The sequence below is a fragment of the Sorex fumeus genome, unplaced genomic scaffold (genome assembly GCF_029834395.1).
Source record: "Sorex fumeus unplaced genomic scaffold, SorFum_2.1 ptg000077l, whole genome shotgun sequence".
In the NCBI taxonomy this organism is placed as follows: domain Eukaryota; kingdom Metazoa; phylum Chordata; class Mammalia; order Eulipotyphla; family Soricidae; genus Sorex; species Sorex fumeus.
In genome coordinates this window covers 1,832,182-1,846,970 of record NW_026606134.1, presented here as the reverse complement: position 1 = coordinate 1,846,970, position 14,789 = coordinate 1,832,182, and the positions used below count along the sequence as shown (strand labels likewise).

Here is a 14,789-nt window from a genome sequence, read left to right as displayed (position 1 = left end):
AGTAACAAGTCTCACAATGGAGTCGTCACTGGGCCCGCTCAAGCAGTATTGATGAACAATAGAAGGACAGTGCTACATAGTCTTAAGTTGTGCATTCCTTTTATTTCTTCACTCACTATAAAAGTTTTGATCGAACAATGAGTGTTTAAAAATAAAGTATGCATTAGTACAGCAGCTAGGGTGCTTGCCTTGCATGCAGCCATTATGGGCTCAATCCTTAGTAGCTCATATGGTCCCCTAAGCCTTGCCAGAAGTGATTTTCTATGCACAGAGCCAGGAGTCAGCCTTGAGCACTGCCATGTGTGCCTTCTTTCTCTCTTCCCCAACACCCACAACACACACACCTAAAGAACCCAGGTTCCGTTTATTCTCAGCCATCAGAGCCCCTTGATACCTGCATGACCCTGCCATCAGGAGCCAGGGACTGAGTCACAGAACTCAACACCGTTGGACAAGATTTTAATCTTGTGTTGGAGATGGAAGTGAACAGTCAAACCAGACACCGGAGTTTTGTCATACAGAGCAAGAAAAAACTCCAAGGAGTGTTTTATAGAATGCAAAAGAATTTGTTAGTTGAGCATACACAGCAATGTCGTGGTGTGCATGTTCTTGAGGTGAGGGGAGAGTCACACCACTGGGTTTTGAGTATGTGAACTAATGCTCAAGATCCACTAAGGGTTGGGCTAATAGTACCATCTGGAAGTAATAGTGGAATTGGACAAATATCCAAATAACTTGCTCATGTGGGGCTGGAGTGATAGCACAGCAGTAGGGCATTTGCCTTGCACGCAGCCAACTTGGCCGACTCAAGTTCAATTCCTCCACCCCTCTCGGAGAGCCTGGCAAGCTACCGAGATTATCTTGCCCGCATGGCAGAGCCTGGGAAGCTCCCCGTGACGTATTCGATATGCCAAACACAGTAACAACAAAGTCTCCAATGGAGACGTTACTGGGCCCGCTCAAGCAAATCGATGAACAACGGGAGGACAGTGACAGTGACTTGCTCATGCATTACTACCAGCTATATCAATCAGCTGTACAGCTAGGGGACGCACCAGTTAAGGGGAGGTGAAATCAGAGTCAGAGGTCTTTACATATGCCAGTAACCTGCCAGAACTGGTTCCTTTGAGTTCTTTTATTAAAATTGCAAAAATCACAATTATGTCTACCAATATTAGTGTATAATATGGATTCAGTGGGCTGGAACAATAGCACAAAGGTAGGGCGTTTGCCTTGCACGTGGCAAACCCAGGTTCAATTCCTCCGTCCCTCTTGGAGAGCCCGGCAAGCTACCGAGAGTATCCCACCCGCACGGCAGAGCCTGGCAAGCTCCCCTGTGGAGTACTCAATATGCCAAAAACATTAACAAGTCTTACAATGGAGACGCTACTGGTGCCCACTTGAGCAAATCATTGAAGAAGGGAGGACAGTGCTACAGTGACAGTGCTAATATAGATACAATATACCATTTTGTACTTTTTCATTCATTCATTCATCATCCTGTTATTCGTCGATTGCCTCGAGCAGGCCCCAGTAACGTCTCTTTCATCCTAGCCCTGAGATTATATTCAAGGCTCTTTAGGAGAATGAGACCCATCATTGTTACTGGTATTTGGCATATTTGGTGCGCCACTGGGAGTTTGCCAGACTCTGCCCTGTGGGCAGGCTATATGCGATAGCCTGCAAGTTTGTCCAGAGTAGGAATGAGATAATAAGATATCATAAAAAGATGTTCTGATAAGATGTCGTGCGGCCGCAAATGCGGCCGCGCGGTTCCGGGAGCTGGATTTTATAGTCTCTGAGTCTTGGCCGTTGATGGGATTACACAGCGCCAGGGGGCCAGGTGGTGGGTGTGACCCCCGCCTACTGGAATTTGGAGGATCTGGGTGGAGGATGCTCGACTCCAGTCCGAGTAGGCGTGGAGATCTCGGCCCCGGAACCCGCGTGGCTTTGTCCCTCTGCCAGTACCTTCATGTGTGCGGAGAGTGGTCTCAGCATGGTGGTGGCTGGTCCTGGAGGTCTTCTTTTGTACGTAACATCAATATTTCACACAAGCTTATACTTAATGAGTTTCATAATACTTTTTGGGGGATTGTACTTTATTATTGAATTTGATCACTTGATCGCCTGTTATTCATCGATTTACTCGAGCGGGTGCCAGTAACGTCTCCATCCCTGTTGCGTGCTTGATTGAATATCATAATTCAATAAAAACATGCATTATAAACACGAAGCATTATATAATGGAATACTCAATACGTACTTCTTCGTTAACACAAGTCTTACATTGGGTAGCAGTGTAGCATTGTCTTCCCGTTGTTCATCGATTTGCTTGAGCGGGTTATTGGTTAATAGAAAAAAATTCAGTGCTGTATATTCACAAAAGATTTTCTAGATGTTTGGGAACATCTTAGGGATTTTGGAAGGATCTTTTCCAAAATAGGACACATTTGAACTGAAATTTTTCTTGACTGGATGGTTTTGTCTTATGTATATCTTCTGTGTTATTACAGAAAACTTTGGCAAGATGCTTATACTTCTATAACTGAAGGGGGAAAGTCAACAGGTTTTTAAATCTATCTGCCAGCATTTTTTAGCTCTAGTAAGAACAGCTTTTGAAGTCAGATAGAACCAGACCCACATGTAAGTACATCTATAAAACTGGATACCTAGACTTTTGTGCTTTATTCCTAGTCTGTCAAGTGAAAAGAAGGAGCATGAGCCCAAGGCATATAGCACAGTGAACAGTCTAAATCTTCTTCCATCCCCAGATTTGCCCGGTGCTTAATCCTCTTCTGCCCTCTTTTTCCATTCCTAACAGTATAGAAGGACCTACTACTAAATCCCTGCCACTGCAGACCTGTTTCTGGTATCTGCATTACAGCAGTGTGGTCCAGCCAGGCCTGATAGATAACTGGGTATTCCCAGTGCCTTCATTGTCCAGAAAGTGTAGTTCTCTAGAAATACTTTGACCTCTGGATATAGGGAGGTCATATTTAAATAACTAAAGTTTGAGCCTGGAAAGACAGTCCAGGGGTCAAGGCACTTGCCTTGCATGCTGCTGACCAAGGTTCAGTCCCTGACACCATGTGTCATCCCGTGATTACCCACCAGGAGTGATCTCTGAATACTGCCAGGTATGGCCTAAAGCCATGAAAACTTGAAGTTATGTCTGCCCAAGTTTTAGTGTATAAATGACAATCCAGAGGATTTTCCATCCTATTCAGACCTAAATGCCTTTTTCTTTATAGTATTCATGGTTCTGTGTTGAAGTTCCTAATTTCAAAAGTGTATGTAGACATTTAAAAAATTGGTCTGATTTCACAGCAGTGAGTTTGAAAGATAAATCCTATGTATATAGATACAGAAACTGGTAGGCTTAATCTTGTGGCATAACCCACACACAGATTGATAGAATTCACCATGAATATGTCAGTTCCAGTACTCAATACAGGAAACAAATAACATGAGCCTTTGATGGTGCAGTTTTCCCACATGGTGAACAACTTCTGGTCAAGTTCCGGACCCAAAAGGCTTATTTCCATTTTGTAATGCCGTGAATTGAATTCCTGTAAAATGTGGTATCTCTTAAAAGACTCCTGAAAATTGTCAGTGAAATTCAAAATTTCCTAGGGAGCTTGTTTAAAATGTGTATTTCAGGCTCCACCTGTCTTTACCCGTTCCTCCCATCTCTACCCAGCCGCCCTTCAGCCAAGCTTTTGGCCTAAGGAGTCAGGCATTTCAGTAAGTAGTTTCAATGGCATTTACCATGCAAAACAAAAAAAAAGATACTAATAGATAAAATGAGGTGCCAAAAGAATAATGGTTGGCCTCAGCTATGTAGGGTAAAAGTCAGCAATTTAGAATTCAGTTATGTTTCAGATACAGTTTCAGGTACAATAGCTGCTTGTCATTACAGACTTGTATTTTATAAAAATGAGTGTTGTCACCTACAGGGTGGAGGGTTGGACCCTTAGAAGCGTGCTTGTGTTGTTTATCAAGATGAAAACTTGACCACAGCCTGATAATAATAAACTGAAATATATTAGCTAGGCAGATTGCTTGCTGTGATCAAGCCATAATTCACACTGTGGGGAGATGCAGCCAGGATGCTGTCACTCAGCCAAAAAAGCTTACGGTTTGAAACCAGAGAATGTGAGCCACCAAGACATTTTTGGCCTGCTGATCCCTTCCACTCTCCGAAGCAGCTCTTAACCCGAAATGAAACTGGATTGAAGCTCCAAGCGGCCCAAGGTCTAGCGCGTGAATGAGTCTCTGCACTGGGCTTGGTGTCCTCAGACTTAAATTCCGTCTGTTCTTCAACTCCTCCTTTCCCAAGCTTCCCACCTCTGCGGGCTTTCCCGCTGGGCCCCTCTTTACACTACAGTCCGTGCTTTCTCCTCGCAGACTTCCCTTCCCAGCTCCTGGACAGCCCCGTTCGATTTCTTCCTTTTGTTCCACGATCTCCCACAACGCCCAGGCCACTCCCCAAGATAGAAGAAGGGTGGGGGGGGGGCTTCCCATTGGCAACCCCGCACCTCCGGCCGTCCCTGAGACTCGCTTTCACCTGCACGCCCCGCCCGTGGGGTCCCGCCACCCCGACCCGTGCAAGGCGGCTCAGCCCCGAGCCCCAAGGCGGAGCGCGCCCGCGCCAGCCCCCAGCTCTGTGGGTCCAGCTCCTCGCCCCGGAGCACATGGCCAGGGGCTCCTCCCCAGATGCGCCCAGGTGCGGGGAGCTGCCCCAGGCCGCGGCCGGCTTGGCCCGCTGGGCTTGGGGCTGCCCGCCAACGGGCGGGGACGGTCGCCGCCGAGTCGCGGGCCGGGCGCCACCCACGTGTCCGAGCGCGCCCATCTCTCCGGGCACGCCGTGCCAGCCAGCGCGCGGGGCGAACGGCCTGGCAGCCCGAGCCGCAGGGGGCGGGCCCCCGCAGAGCCGGCGGGCGGCGGGACTGCAGTGCCCCCGAGCCCGCGCCCCCCACTCGCACGCCCCGCGCGCACACGCCCGCGCACACGCTCCAACGGGAGCCTGGCCCCGGGTGCGGGCGCGCTGCCGCGATGGCTTCTGCGCTCCACGGCCAAAGCCACGCTCCGGGGGGCGCCGGCTGGAGGATGGACTGCGACGACCCCGACATGCACGTGAAGATGTGCAAAAAGATCGCCCAGCTCACCAAGGTAAGGCGGGCGAGGTGCCGCGGAACCGGCGGCCCGGGCCCGGGAGGGAGTGCGGGGTGCCCACCCCACCCCCGACACACACACCCCCCCCCCAACACCTCCGGGTGCTTTCGGGCGGGAACTTTGTGCCCCAGGCCAGCTCGTAAGGGAACCGAGCCGAAACCCCGGTGGACTTGACCTCGGAGGCACCTGCCTTCGAGCCGCCGAGACGGAGAGTCGGGCCGAGGAAACGCGGAGCAGGTGGCCGGTGCTCCGGAGCCGGTGCTCCCGAGCTGGCCCGGGGACTCGCGCGGCATCGGTGCTGCCCGGGGTGGTGCGTGTGTGTGTTGGTGCGTGTGTGTGTGTGTGTGTGTGTGTGTGTATCTGTGTGTGTGCGTGCGTGGGGGGACGGGGGTGCCGGGTTCGCCCCTCGCTGCCACCGCTCTAGTGACCGTGCCTGGAATGTTTGGCTTCCCTTCATCGCCGTCCTTTGCAGCCGGCCGGTCCTGCGGGCTGCTCTTCCACGCTTGATTCATCTCCTTCCTGCCACGAATGCTGGAGTCGTGTGTAGCCTGCCAGCGGCTTGCGTGGCGCCGCGCTGGAAGGCGGCCCGGGCACTTACTATCAAACTGGGGAGCGACGCGGGGAGGTGCGCCCGAGGGGGAGGAGCGCGAGTCCCGCTCGGATTAAGGGGATCACCAAGGACCTTGGGAGGTCAGCCCGGCTCTCCTCGCCCCAGCCCCGCGGGAGAGCCCGGTCCGGCATCCCCGGGGAGAGCAGGGGGGGTGCCCGTCCCTTTGGGAACGCTCCCCGCATCCCTGGCGTTCGGGTCGCCGGGTCGGAGCTGCAGATGGAGACTGCAGCCCTCGCGGTCCTTCATACACGCCTCCCGGGGGGCGGCTTGGCTGTTCCCCTGAAGGGTTTCCTGTGCTCGCACCGTCAGCTCCTGCTGTCAAGCAGACAGAGCAGACCGGTAGTGCCCCGAGGGTACGTGTGATCAGGTTCTGCCCCGCGGGTAGGGGACCTTGGGGCTCCCTCTCTCTTCCCCACACCCCCGCCTCCTCCCTCCCCTCCCCGCCCCGCCAGCAGAGTCCCTGGCAGGTTTTCCTCCCCATTCTGCCAGAAGGAAGACAGCACAGGCTCGGTGTTGGCTAGTAGCTGCCTCCTCCCTGCCCTCCCAGAACTTCATTGTCTTTGCCTTCCTACCTCTAGCTCCAAACACCCCCATCTTCTCAGGACAGGGCTCTCTTTATTGAGGATAGAAAGGGGGAAAGGCGGGTCCCCCTTGGGCGCCCTGGCAGTCTACATTCATCTAAATAGCGACACACCCCCAGGCCCCAAAGTACTAATTCAAAGCGCTAAACATGTGTAAAAGGCCTCTTTTCTATTTTCAAAAAAAAAAAAAAAACCTAAAATTGTTGGGGAGGGGAGGGAAACAAGGTTTGAAATGGAGAGAGAAAAAACTAAAAGACACTTCTGTGTAATCAGGAGCTAAATTGGGTGTTTCTGAGTTTGCAGGCCTTGGAAGTACAAAGGGTGGGTCATGGCATGTAGGCACAGTTAGGAAAGATTTCAATGGACGGCGCGGTCCTTGGGCTCTGTTTGAATTCACTGAGCTCAAAGCTCCTTCGTGTGCCAGGCACCCGGGCAGACTTCAGTGGCATGAGACTGAGCGAGACGTGACTGCTTTCCGTGCAGAGTGACAGCCCCACCAGGCTAGGATGACAGTGGTGACCGTTGCTCCAATTAGCATGTACTGCACATCTCAGACTCTGAGGATGCGATACTGAAGAGACCCTGGCCCCGTCAAAGGAGCGTTTCTCAAACTATATTCTGCCTTGGACATCAGGATGGAGCCTGGTTACCTGGTGCCTCTTGTTATCTTTAGCCACAACCTGGATAAGCCACCTCTCTTTGGGCTACTGTTTGCATGTCAGCTTTTTTTCTATTTATAGTTAATACTTCTGTAGGCTTTAGTTGTTTTTCCAATTTTCTCCACATTTAATACATGTGCATTTATGGTAAATACTAATATAGCCGTGTATTAAAGTTCCTGTAATAGTTCTTTCTGCGGGGGTCTTGGTGCAGCAGGGAATTCTACGCATATTGTTTGAAAATGTCTTTCTTTGGCCCTCATTTGGGGTATTCATTCATTTGGGTGTCAAATTCTAGTTATATCCCCATAGTACAATGGTGATTGTGCTCCTTTGTCTTCTGGTGCTGTTTTCCTGGTAATAATCCCACTGCCAGACTGATTTTCATTCCTGTGTGGATAATATGTCTTTTCTCTTGCTGGCATTGATTACTTATGTTTGTTTATTTTGATGTTCATCAGTTTCATTAGAACATTCTAGATGCTGGTGATTTTCTTTTTCTTTATTGAAAACTCACATGCTCTCATTAATTCTGAAAAGCCATCAAGGATTTTTTTTGTCTTCCAAGACCGTTTCTCTCCTATTGCCTTCAACCACTTATCTGGACTTCCTGTTAGGTGTAGGAGCAACCTCACACCAAATCCTGAAATGCTTCTTTTTTGTCCCTGGGCCACATCCCTGTGAATTCCCCCTTTGCCAGTCAACCAGGTCCAGTCTGGAGGTGGCTCAATCTGTTAGGTTTTAGAATTTGAATCATTCTATATCTCCATGTCTGAGCTTGCCATTCTTCCTTTCTAAGTCTGGTCACTTTTTTATTCTCACAGATTCATTGCAATATGATTTCCAAATTTCCATTTCATGAAAGTCAACTGTTTGGGGTGTACAACTCAGTAGATTTTCATAAATTCATAACTTCATATCATTGCTGAGCCACAACCATAATCTTGTTTTAGGCTATTTCCATTGCATTACATCCCTACCAACATTCTCAGACATGCCCTGGAACCCCGTCCCCAGCTTCCCTGGGTTTGGCCCTGGGGGCCCTCAGCACCCCTGAACTGTCAGACGCCAGCAACAGGACCTTAGCTCCTAGCATTGAGCTATCTGGTCAGGTTGGTTGCTTGTGGCACCCTGCACATGGCTAGGGAGAACCCCCTCCTCAAAAAAAAATCTTTTGGAAGAAAGAAAGTGACTCAAGTGGTGAAGGCCCTCACCTGAGCCATCTTCGAGCGCCCTGTCTTAGACAGAGCACGGACTCTAGGTTTGGTTCCCAACACCACTGGACCCTCACTGTCTGGAGTGGCCTTGACAGCTAAAAAGAATAGATATTTTATTGCTGGAAAATGTGGGGCTGGAGCGATAGTCCAGCGGGTAGGGCATTTTCCTTGCATGCCACCAACCCAGGTTCGATTCTGAGCACCACCAGGAGTAATTCCTGAGTGCAAAACCAGGAGTAACCCCTGTACATAGTCTGGTGTGACCCAAAAAGAAAAAAAATGCTCAACATACTCTGAGCTGTCAGTGAGTTATCTTTTGGTTGACAGAGGCTTTGTGGGAGGGGGAAAAAAACAGCAATAATAAACATTGTGCGTGCAACACACAAAAGCAGGGTGAGCCCGTCATGTACCTCGCCTCTGGAGCTGTCCCCAGAGAAGTACCCAGGATAGGAGCGTCCTCTTGGTGCCAGAGGCAGCAAGCACCAAGCACCAGGCATTCCCTCCCCAAGAGCGCTCTGCTGTCTGTCGGAAGCCTCTTGAGGGCAGATCTGTGCCCACGACTTCTGCATGGGTGCCAGGTCTTTTGGGCCCTCCGTTGTCGGTCGTCTTCCCCACCCCGTGAAACACTTACCCTTTGCGTGTGCAGCGGTTCTGCTCAGAAGTGCTGTGTCTAACTGAAAAAGGAAGAATCCTGCCGTGAGCAGCTCTGCATTCTTTCCTGTCTTCAAACTGGTGTTACATTGATAGAATCAGGAGACCCAGAACCTCATGCTGGTGTGTGGCCTCACTAAACCGCCTGCACTGTCTCCCCGTGCAAGGAGGAAGGCCGATGGACACGCTGAGCTTAGAAACTGGTCTGCATAGAGAGCTCTCTCCTTTCCCTGTGCCTTCCTATCGGTGCCTGTAGAAGGACACATCCTACTCTTCACAGGTGCCCTCACTGTCATGGGATTAGGTGTGGTCCTGGAGGGGAAAGCTGCCCTAAATCAGCGTTGTGCCCAAATCCTGGGACTGCAGAGGTTAAAGCGTTTGCCTTGCACGTGGCCGACCCTGGTTTGAATCCCTAGTGCCACCTATGGTTCCCCCAACTCTCACTCCTGAGCACAGAGCCATGAATAGCTCTAAGCACTGCCAGGTTTGGCCTCCAGACAGGTTATCCAGAATCCAGCTCAGAACATTCTAGCCAGTCAATATCAATATCCCTCTATCTGGCCATACAATCTTCTGCTCTCACAATACCTTCCAACCTTGGCCTTGTATTCCCTTTAGTTCAGTAATAAAGTATTTTGTTTACTGGACTTTCCTGAAGACCCAACACACAGATTTGGTGATGAATTCAACATTGAAGAGTTTGGGAAAATGTAGTAGAAAGTGATCTGCCCAAGTTTCAGATCCCCAACTGTGGAGAGATCAAGTCCACACACAATAATGCAAAAGCAAAGGAACTTTATTACTAGCCTGAGCCAGTCCTAGCTCGAGCTAGGGTTCAAGTCTCATCCAACACAATGGAGTCTTGACAAGGACCCCGACTCCAAAGCACAAGTGGTTAATATAGGGTTCAGAGCTAAGAGTGGTTTATACACTGATCTATTTTTATCATTGGCCCTATTACAATGGTGGTCAGCAATTAGGCAACGGTGAGTAGTAGTTTCTAAGGAGGGTACAGGGACCCCTCATGACCCGCCAGACCCAACTGCCCAATTCCTTATCTTGGCAAATTACTCAACTGGGAGTTTACCAGTTTACCAGGACTCCGCAAGTCCTGCTTTGGAAACTGAGACTTATCTGAGACTTAATGTTAGCTGTAGCTTGTCATGGCATCAGTTTTGCCCTCACTAAAGTAGCTCCCTGTCTGAGAAGCCTCTAAGCTGGGAGGAGGGTGGCTCTAGGGGCCGTGAGCGGATCATTCGTTCTTCTTCCAGGGGAAGCTGTAGAGTGTAAAGTCATGTACGGTTCAATCAGGATTTGTGGGTGCTGAGTCTTCCCATGTTCCAGGGCCTTACCAAGGACTGCCAAGGCCTGGTAGGGATGGAGTCTGGGGATGTTGTTATGAAGATCAGTCATCAAATATAAAATCCTACATATTAAGAACAAAGAATTAACAATTTCAAACTCAAGTGGATTTGAACTCAAGTTTATTCTGAAAGGGATACTTCTGGGGCAAGAGGAATAGCCCAGGGGTTAAGTCTCTTGCCTTGCACAGGGCTGGTCCAGATTGGATTTCACGCATAACTCACTAACACCCCCAGGAGGGAGCACAGAGTCAGGACTAGCCCTGAGAACTGTCAAGTATAGACCCCAAACAACCCCCAGACATTTTAAGAGATACTTTTATAGGGATAGCACAGCGGTAGGGCGTTTGCCTTGCACGCAGCCAACATGGCCGACCCGAGTTCGATTCCTCCGCCCCTCTCGGAGAGCCTGGCAAGCTACCGAGAGTATTCGATATGCCAGACACAGTAACAACAAAGTCTCCAACGGAGACGTTACTGGGCCCGCTCGAGCAAAGTGATGATCAACGGGAGGGCTTTTACCTTTAATAAATATCACTGGAAACTAAATGATAGTTGAAAACGGAGGAATGGGTTGGAGAGATTGTCCAGCAGGTAGAGCAGCTTGCCTGGCACGCAGCTGACCTGAATTCAATCCCCTCCACTGCCTCTGGTCCCCAGAGCGTTGCCTAGACTGATGCCTGACACCAGTGGGTGTGACCCAAAACACAAACACACCATCTGAAAACCCTTGGAGTGCTAGACGGTGTTGCTGTGCTCCTGATCCTTCCCAGATCGGTGGTGGTACCTTGCCATCTCTTCAAGGAGGCCTTCCGACCGTCCTGACCAAGAGGTACCAGCTTTCTCCGCTGGCACCAGGAAGACACACTTCTTTCTTCTCTGGTGATCTGTTGGGAGGTTCTGCTGACTCCAGGAATGTGGGGCTAATCCAGGACCGGGCGTGGCATGGCTCTGGGCTTCCCTTCCTTGCTGGCCAGGGCCGTGCAGAGCACACAGCTGCCAGCCTGCCTTCCAGCCAGCTCCTGGAGTAAAGCCGAGCTCACCTGGGATGGAGGGACTGGGACAGTGTCCTAAAGTGTCCTAAAGCCACAGGAGGCCACAGGGACAGGTTGTCACTTGTCCCCTGTTCTCCCGCGTGCAAGTTTTCTTATGTTTCATTGCCTCCCCCACCCCAACCCCCTCAGAATCTCGGCATCTCGGGAAATGCTCCCCTGCTTGCAGGCGCTTGTCTGGGGGCAGATGTTTCGGCACTTTCTTCCCAATTGGCTCTAGGATTCTAGCTGTGGAAAGTGCAGCTCTGTTTTAACAAGCCCGTTCTGTTGGAATCTTTTCATTTAACGATATGATTCATGGTATAAAGGTGACTCTCTCTTTCAAAATCCTTTTGTGAAAAACCACTATCAAGTATACTGTTGGGGGCTCGGGGGCCTTGAACCCTTGGGGTTCACCTTGAGCCCTAAGGAGAGTCCTCCACTAAGCACAGCCCTTCTGGTCCCTGCTTCCCCCTGCTCCATCTTTCTCCATGCCTTCCTCCATGCAGAGGCCCCAGGGAGTGCCAAGCAGAATCAAACCCTCAAACCCTACTGCAGTAATTGGACATGGTCGCAGTCAAGTTGGAAACCTGCCCACCAGTTCCTTTTTTAAACACAGAGTTAACCTCTGAGAATCCCTAAATCCACCTTTGGGCAGATCCCCAAGAGAGATGAAAACAGACACCCTACAAAAATGAGTCCGCAGTGTTCATAGAAACCTTATTCATAACAGCCAAAGCGCAGACGCAAGCTCAAGACCCATTACCTGAAGGCTGGGTCGATAAGATGTGGAAGCAAATGAAATGCCCGTGAGTTCAGGACTGGGTCAGGGTGGTTCAGAGGACAACAGAGGGTGGAGGTGAGTGGTGCAGGGGGTTTCGTTCCTGGGGGTGGGGGGCGTAGCCTTCTAGCACCTTCTAGCATCCTTCTGACTCATGGTACATGAGAGAATCAAACTGCTCAACGCAACTCAAGTTTGTGGTAACCATGTCTGACGAGGTCCAGGAAACGTATCCTCTGGCCATCTGTCACCCTTGTCCCCTTCACGGCTTCCGAGTCTTCTTCCTCCTGCAATCTTCCCTGCCGAGGTCGCCACTGGTGATGGGTTTGTTCTTCACACAAATCCAGACTAGTGAGCTGAAATCTGAGGTTGGGGACCTGGCAACTCTGCATTCTGTTTTGTTTGGGGGCCACACCCCGCAGTGCTCAAGGGCTGCTGGGGCAGAACCTGGGACTCCCACGTGTCAAGCAGCACTTGGCAGTTGAGCGAGCACTAGCCCAAGACTCTGCCTTTGAAAACTGCCCCAGTGGGAGGGCCCGGAGAGACAGCCCAGGAGTTAGACACTTGCCTTGTGGATGGCTGTGCAGCTGTGACTCTGCGACTCTGCGAATCCCCAGCCTGGGCACAGCCTGATTCTAAAGCCATTCCAGCCGGCTTTAGCCCCTGGTCCTCCTCCTCGCTCCTTACATCGTGGGTCCCGATTCCCAGATGTTGTCCCATCACTGAAGGGGAGAGATGCAAAATACTTGGCAGCAGTAAAAGATTTCTGAATGCACAACAACCAAAAGGGTGACACAAAGTCAGCCCTATAATGAATCCAGAGGGCTGCATTTCTTGGGGGAGGAGGTTTCAAGTAGAGCCAGTTTACACAACTCTGGTCTATAGGATGGGCCTGGCCTCTTGCCTGAACTGACTCTGGCTGGCAGCAGAGAGGGTAGGCCTTTCCTTCGCTTCTTTTACAGTGTTTGTTGGTTTGTTTTGGGGGGCCACACCCCGTTGCTGTGGGCTGCGGCACTTGGTGGGGCTCGGGGACCATATGAGGTGCCGGGGCTCAAACCCAGATTGGTCGCGTGCAAGGCAAGTGCCTACTGCTGGACCATCACACCAGCCCTCTTTTGAAACTATTTAAAAAACTAGTTGTACTCAGACTAATTGTTGAACTTAAAGGAAGGGCTGGGACCCACCTGCATTGTTCCTCATGTGGTCGGTTGAGGCTAAAGCTGCAGAATTTGCATTTTAAAGTTGTCTGTGCTGCAGCCAAAATTCTGGGTGGTCTTGAAGGATGATCAGCTCTGGCTGTTTTGCCCATTGTGAACTTGGAAAAGCTTCTAGCAGTGCCCACTCTCCCTCCGCGACACCCGATAACGCACGGGTTAAACTCTTAAGGCCGAGGTCTTCTTTTTACTATCTTGAGCAATTTCCTGAGTGCCCAGGCACAGGGAGTGCCTGAAGGGGCCCCCAGGGGCGGGTGCCCTGTGAAACTCCCCCTGGAAGGGAAGCTGGTGTCTTTCTAGGTCCTGGTACGTCACAGGAAGTACCCAGAGAGGCTGAAATGGCAAAAGTGTCCCCAGTGCATGCTCCAGTGATGTCCAACTTGGAACAGGGCTTTGGGGTTGCAGAGGAAATACGCAGGTTTAGGACCTGAGCTGGACTGCTTCGGGCAGGAGAGTTCTAGGTCAGAAAGATCACATTGGAGCGAAGGCCCTTGCCTTGCTATGTGGCTAACACCAGCACCTCGATACAGTTCCCCGAGCGCAGAGTCAGGACTAGCCTCTGAGCAGGGCTGGGTATGGTCCAGGCACCACACCCCCTCCCCCCAAAGATTCATCTCCCCTCAGCCGTTTCCCTCCAGCTGTTGCCACTTTCATCTAGGTCGGAAGGAGGAGCAGATGGTCTGGTTCAGATCTCTGCTGTTTGTTTTACCTCTGATCAGGACTCCAGGAGCACTGGTGGGTGCTGGGATGGTGAGGAACTGCACGTGGGGAACTGCGGAGTGGACAGCTTAATTTGGGTCTGTCCAAGTCAGAGTTTAGGCTCCACAGAACCTGTTCTACCAAGGTGAAAGGAGCCTGCTCCTGGCTTTCGCCCATCCCCCTGCGGGGATCTGCTGCCCTTGAGAAGTGCATTTCTCCCACACAGGCTTCTAGCCTTGCGAGCTCACTAATGGCCTTTCCCGGAGGCCCCAGAAATAGCAAATTCCATTAAAAGGCTTATCATTAAACACAATACAGGTCTTTATGTGGGAGAAGGATGGCCTTTGTAGACTAGTCCATTAGGACGATGGGCTGGAAAAATGGGTCAGCTCTCTTTTAAGGGCGAAATTAATACAGCAGGCCAGAGCTAGTGAGACGGCCAACATTCGTCTCCCAAAGCGGTCCCCTCCGCGCCGCCCAGTGTGTCCGCCCAGACTCGCTATTCCTGTCCCCAGGCCTTTGGAGAAGGGCCCATCTGTCCCGAGGAAACCTAACGAATTGTCCAGTGACAACCCAAATAAATTAGGAGATCAGACCTGAGCCAAGGGTCGAGTGAGGGAGTGTGGTGCAGACACATTCCAAACGTTTGGTTGGGTTTTTGTGGTGGTGGTGGTTTTGGTTTAGGGGCCACACATGTTGGTGTTCAGGGCTAACTCCTGGCTCGGTGCTCAGGAATTATTCTTGGCGGGCTAGGGAGACCATATAGGATGTCAGAGATCGCTCCCGGGTGAGCCATGTGCTAGGCAAGCA

At 51.0% G+C, this 14,789-nt stretch overlaps 1 protein-coding gene across 1 annotated transcript in view; it reads left to right on the top strand.

Moving 5' to 3' along the window:
• Nucleotides 1-4,809: 4,809 nt before the first annotated feature.
• Nucleotides 4,810-14,789, top strand: part of FAM184B (family with sequence similarity 184 member B) — a 103,345-nt gene continuing 93,365 nt past the window's right edge. The window contains exon 1 of the mRNA XM_056130370.1: nt 4,810-5,172. Within this exon, the coding sequence (XP_055986345.1) occupies nt 5,056-5,172 (117 nt within the window). The 5' untranslated portion in view covers nt 4,810-5,055. The remainder of the gene's footprint in view (nt 5,173-14,789) is intronic.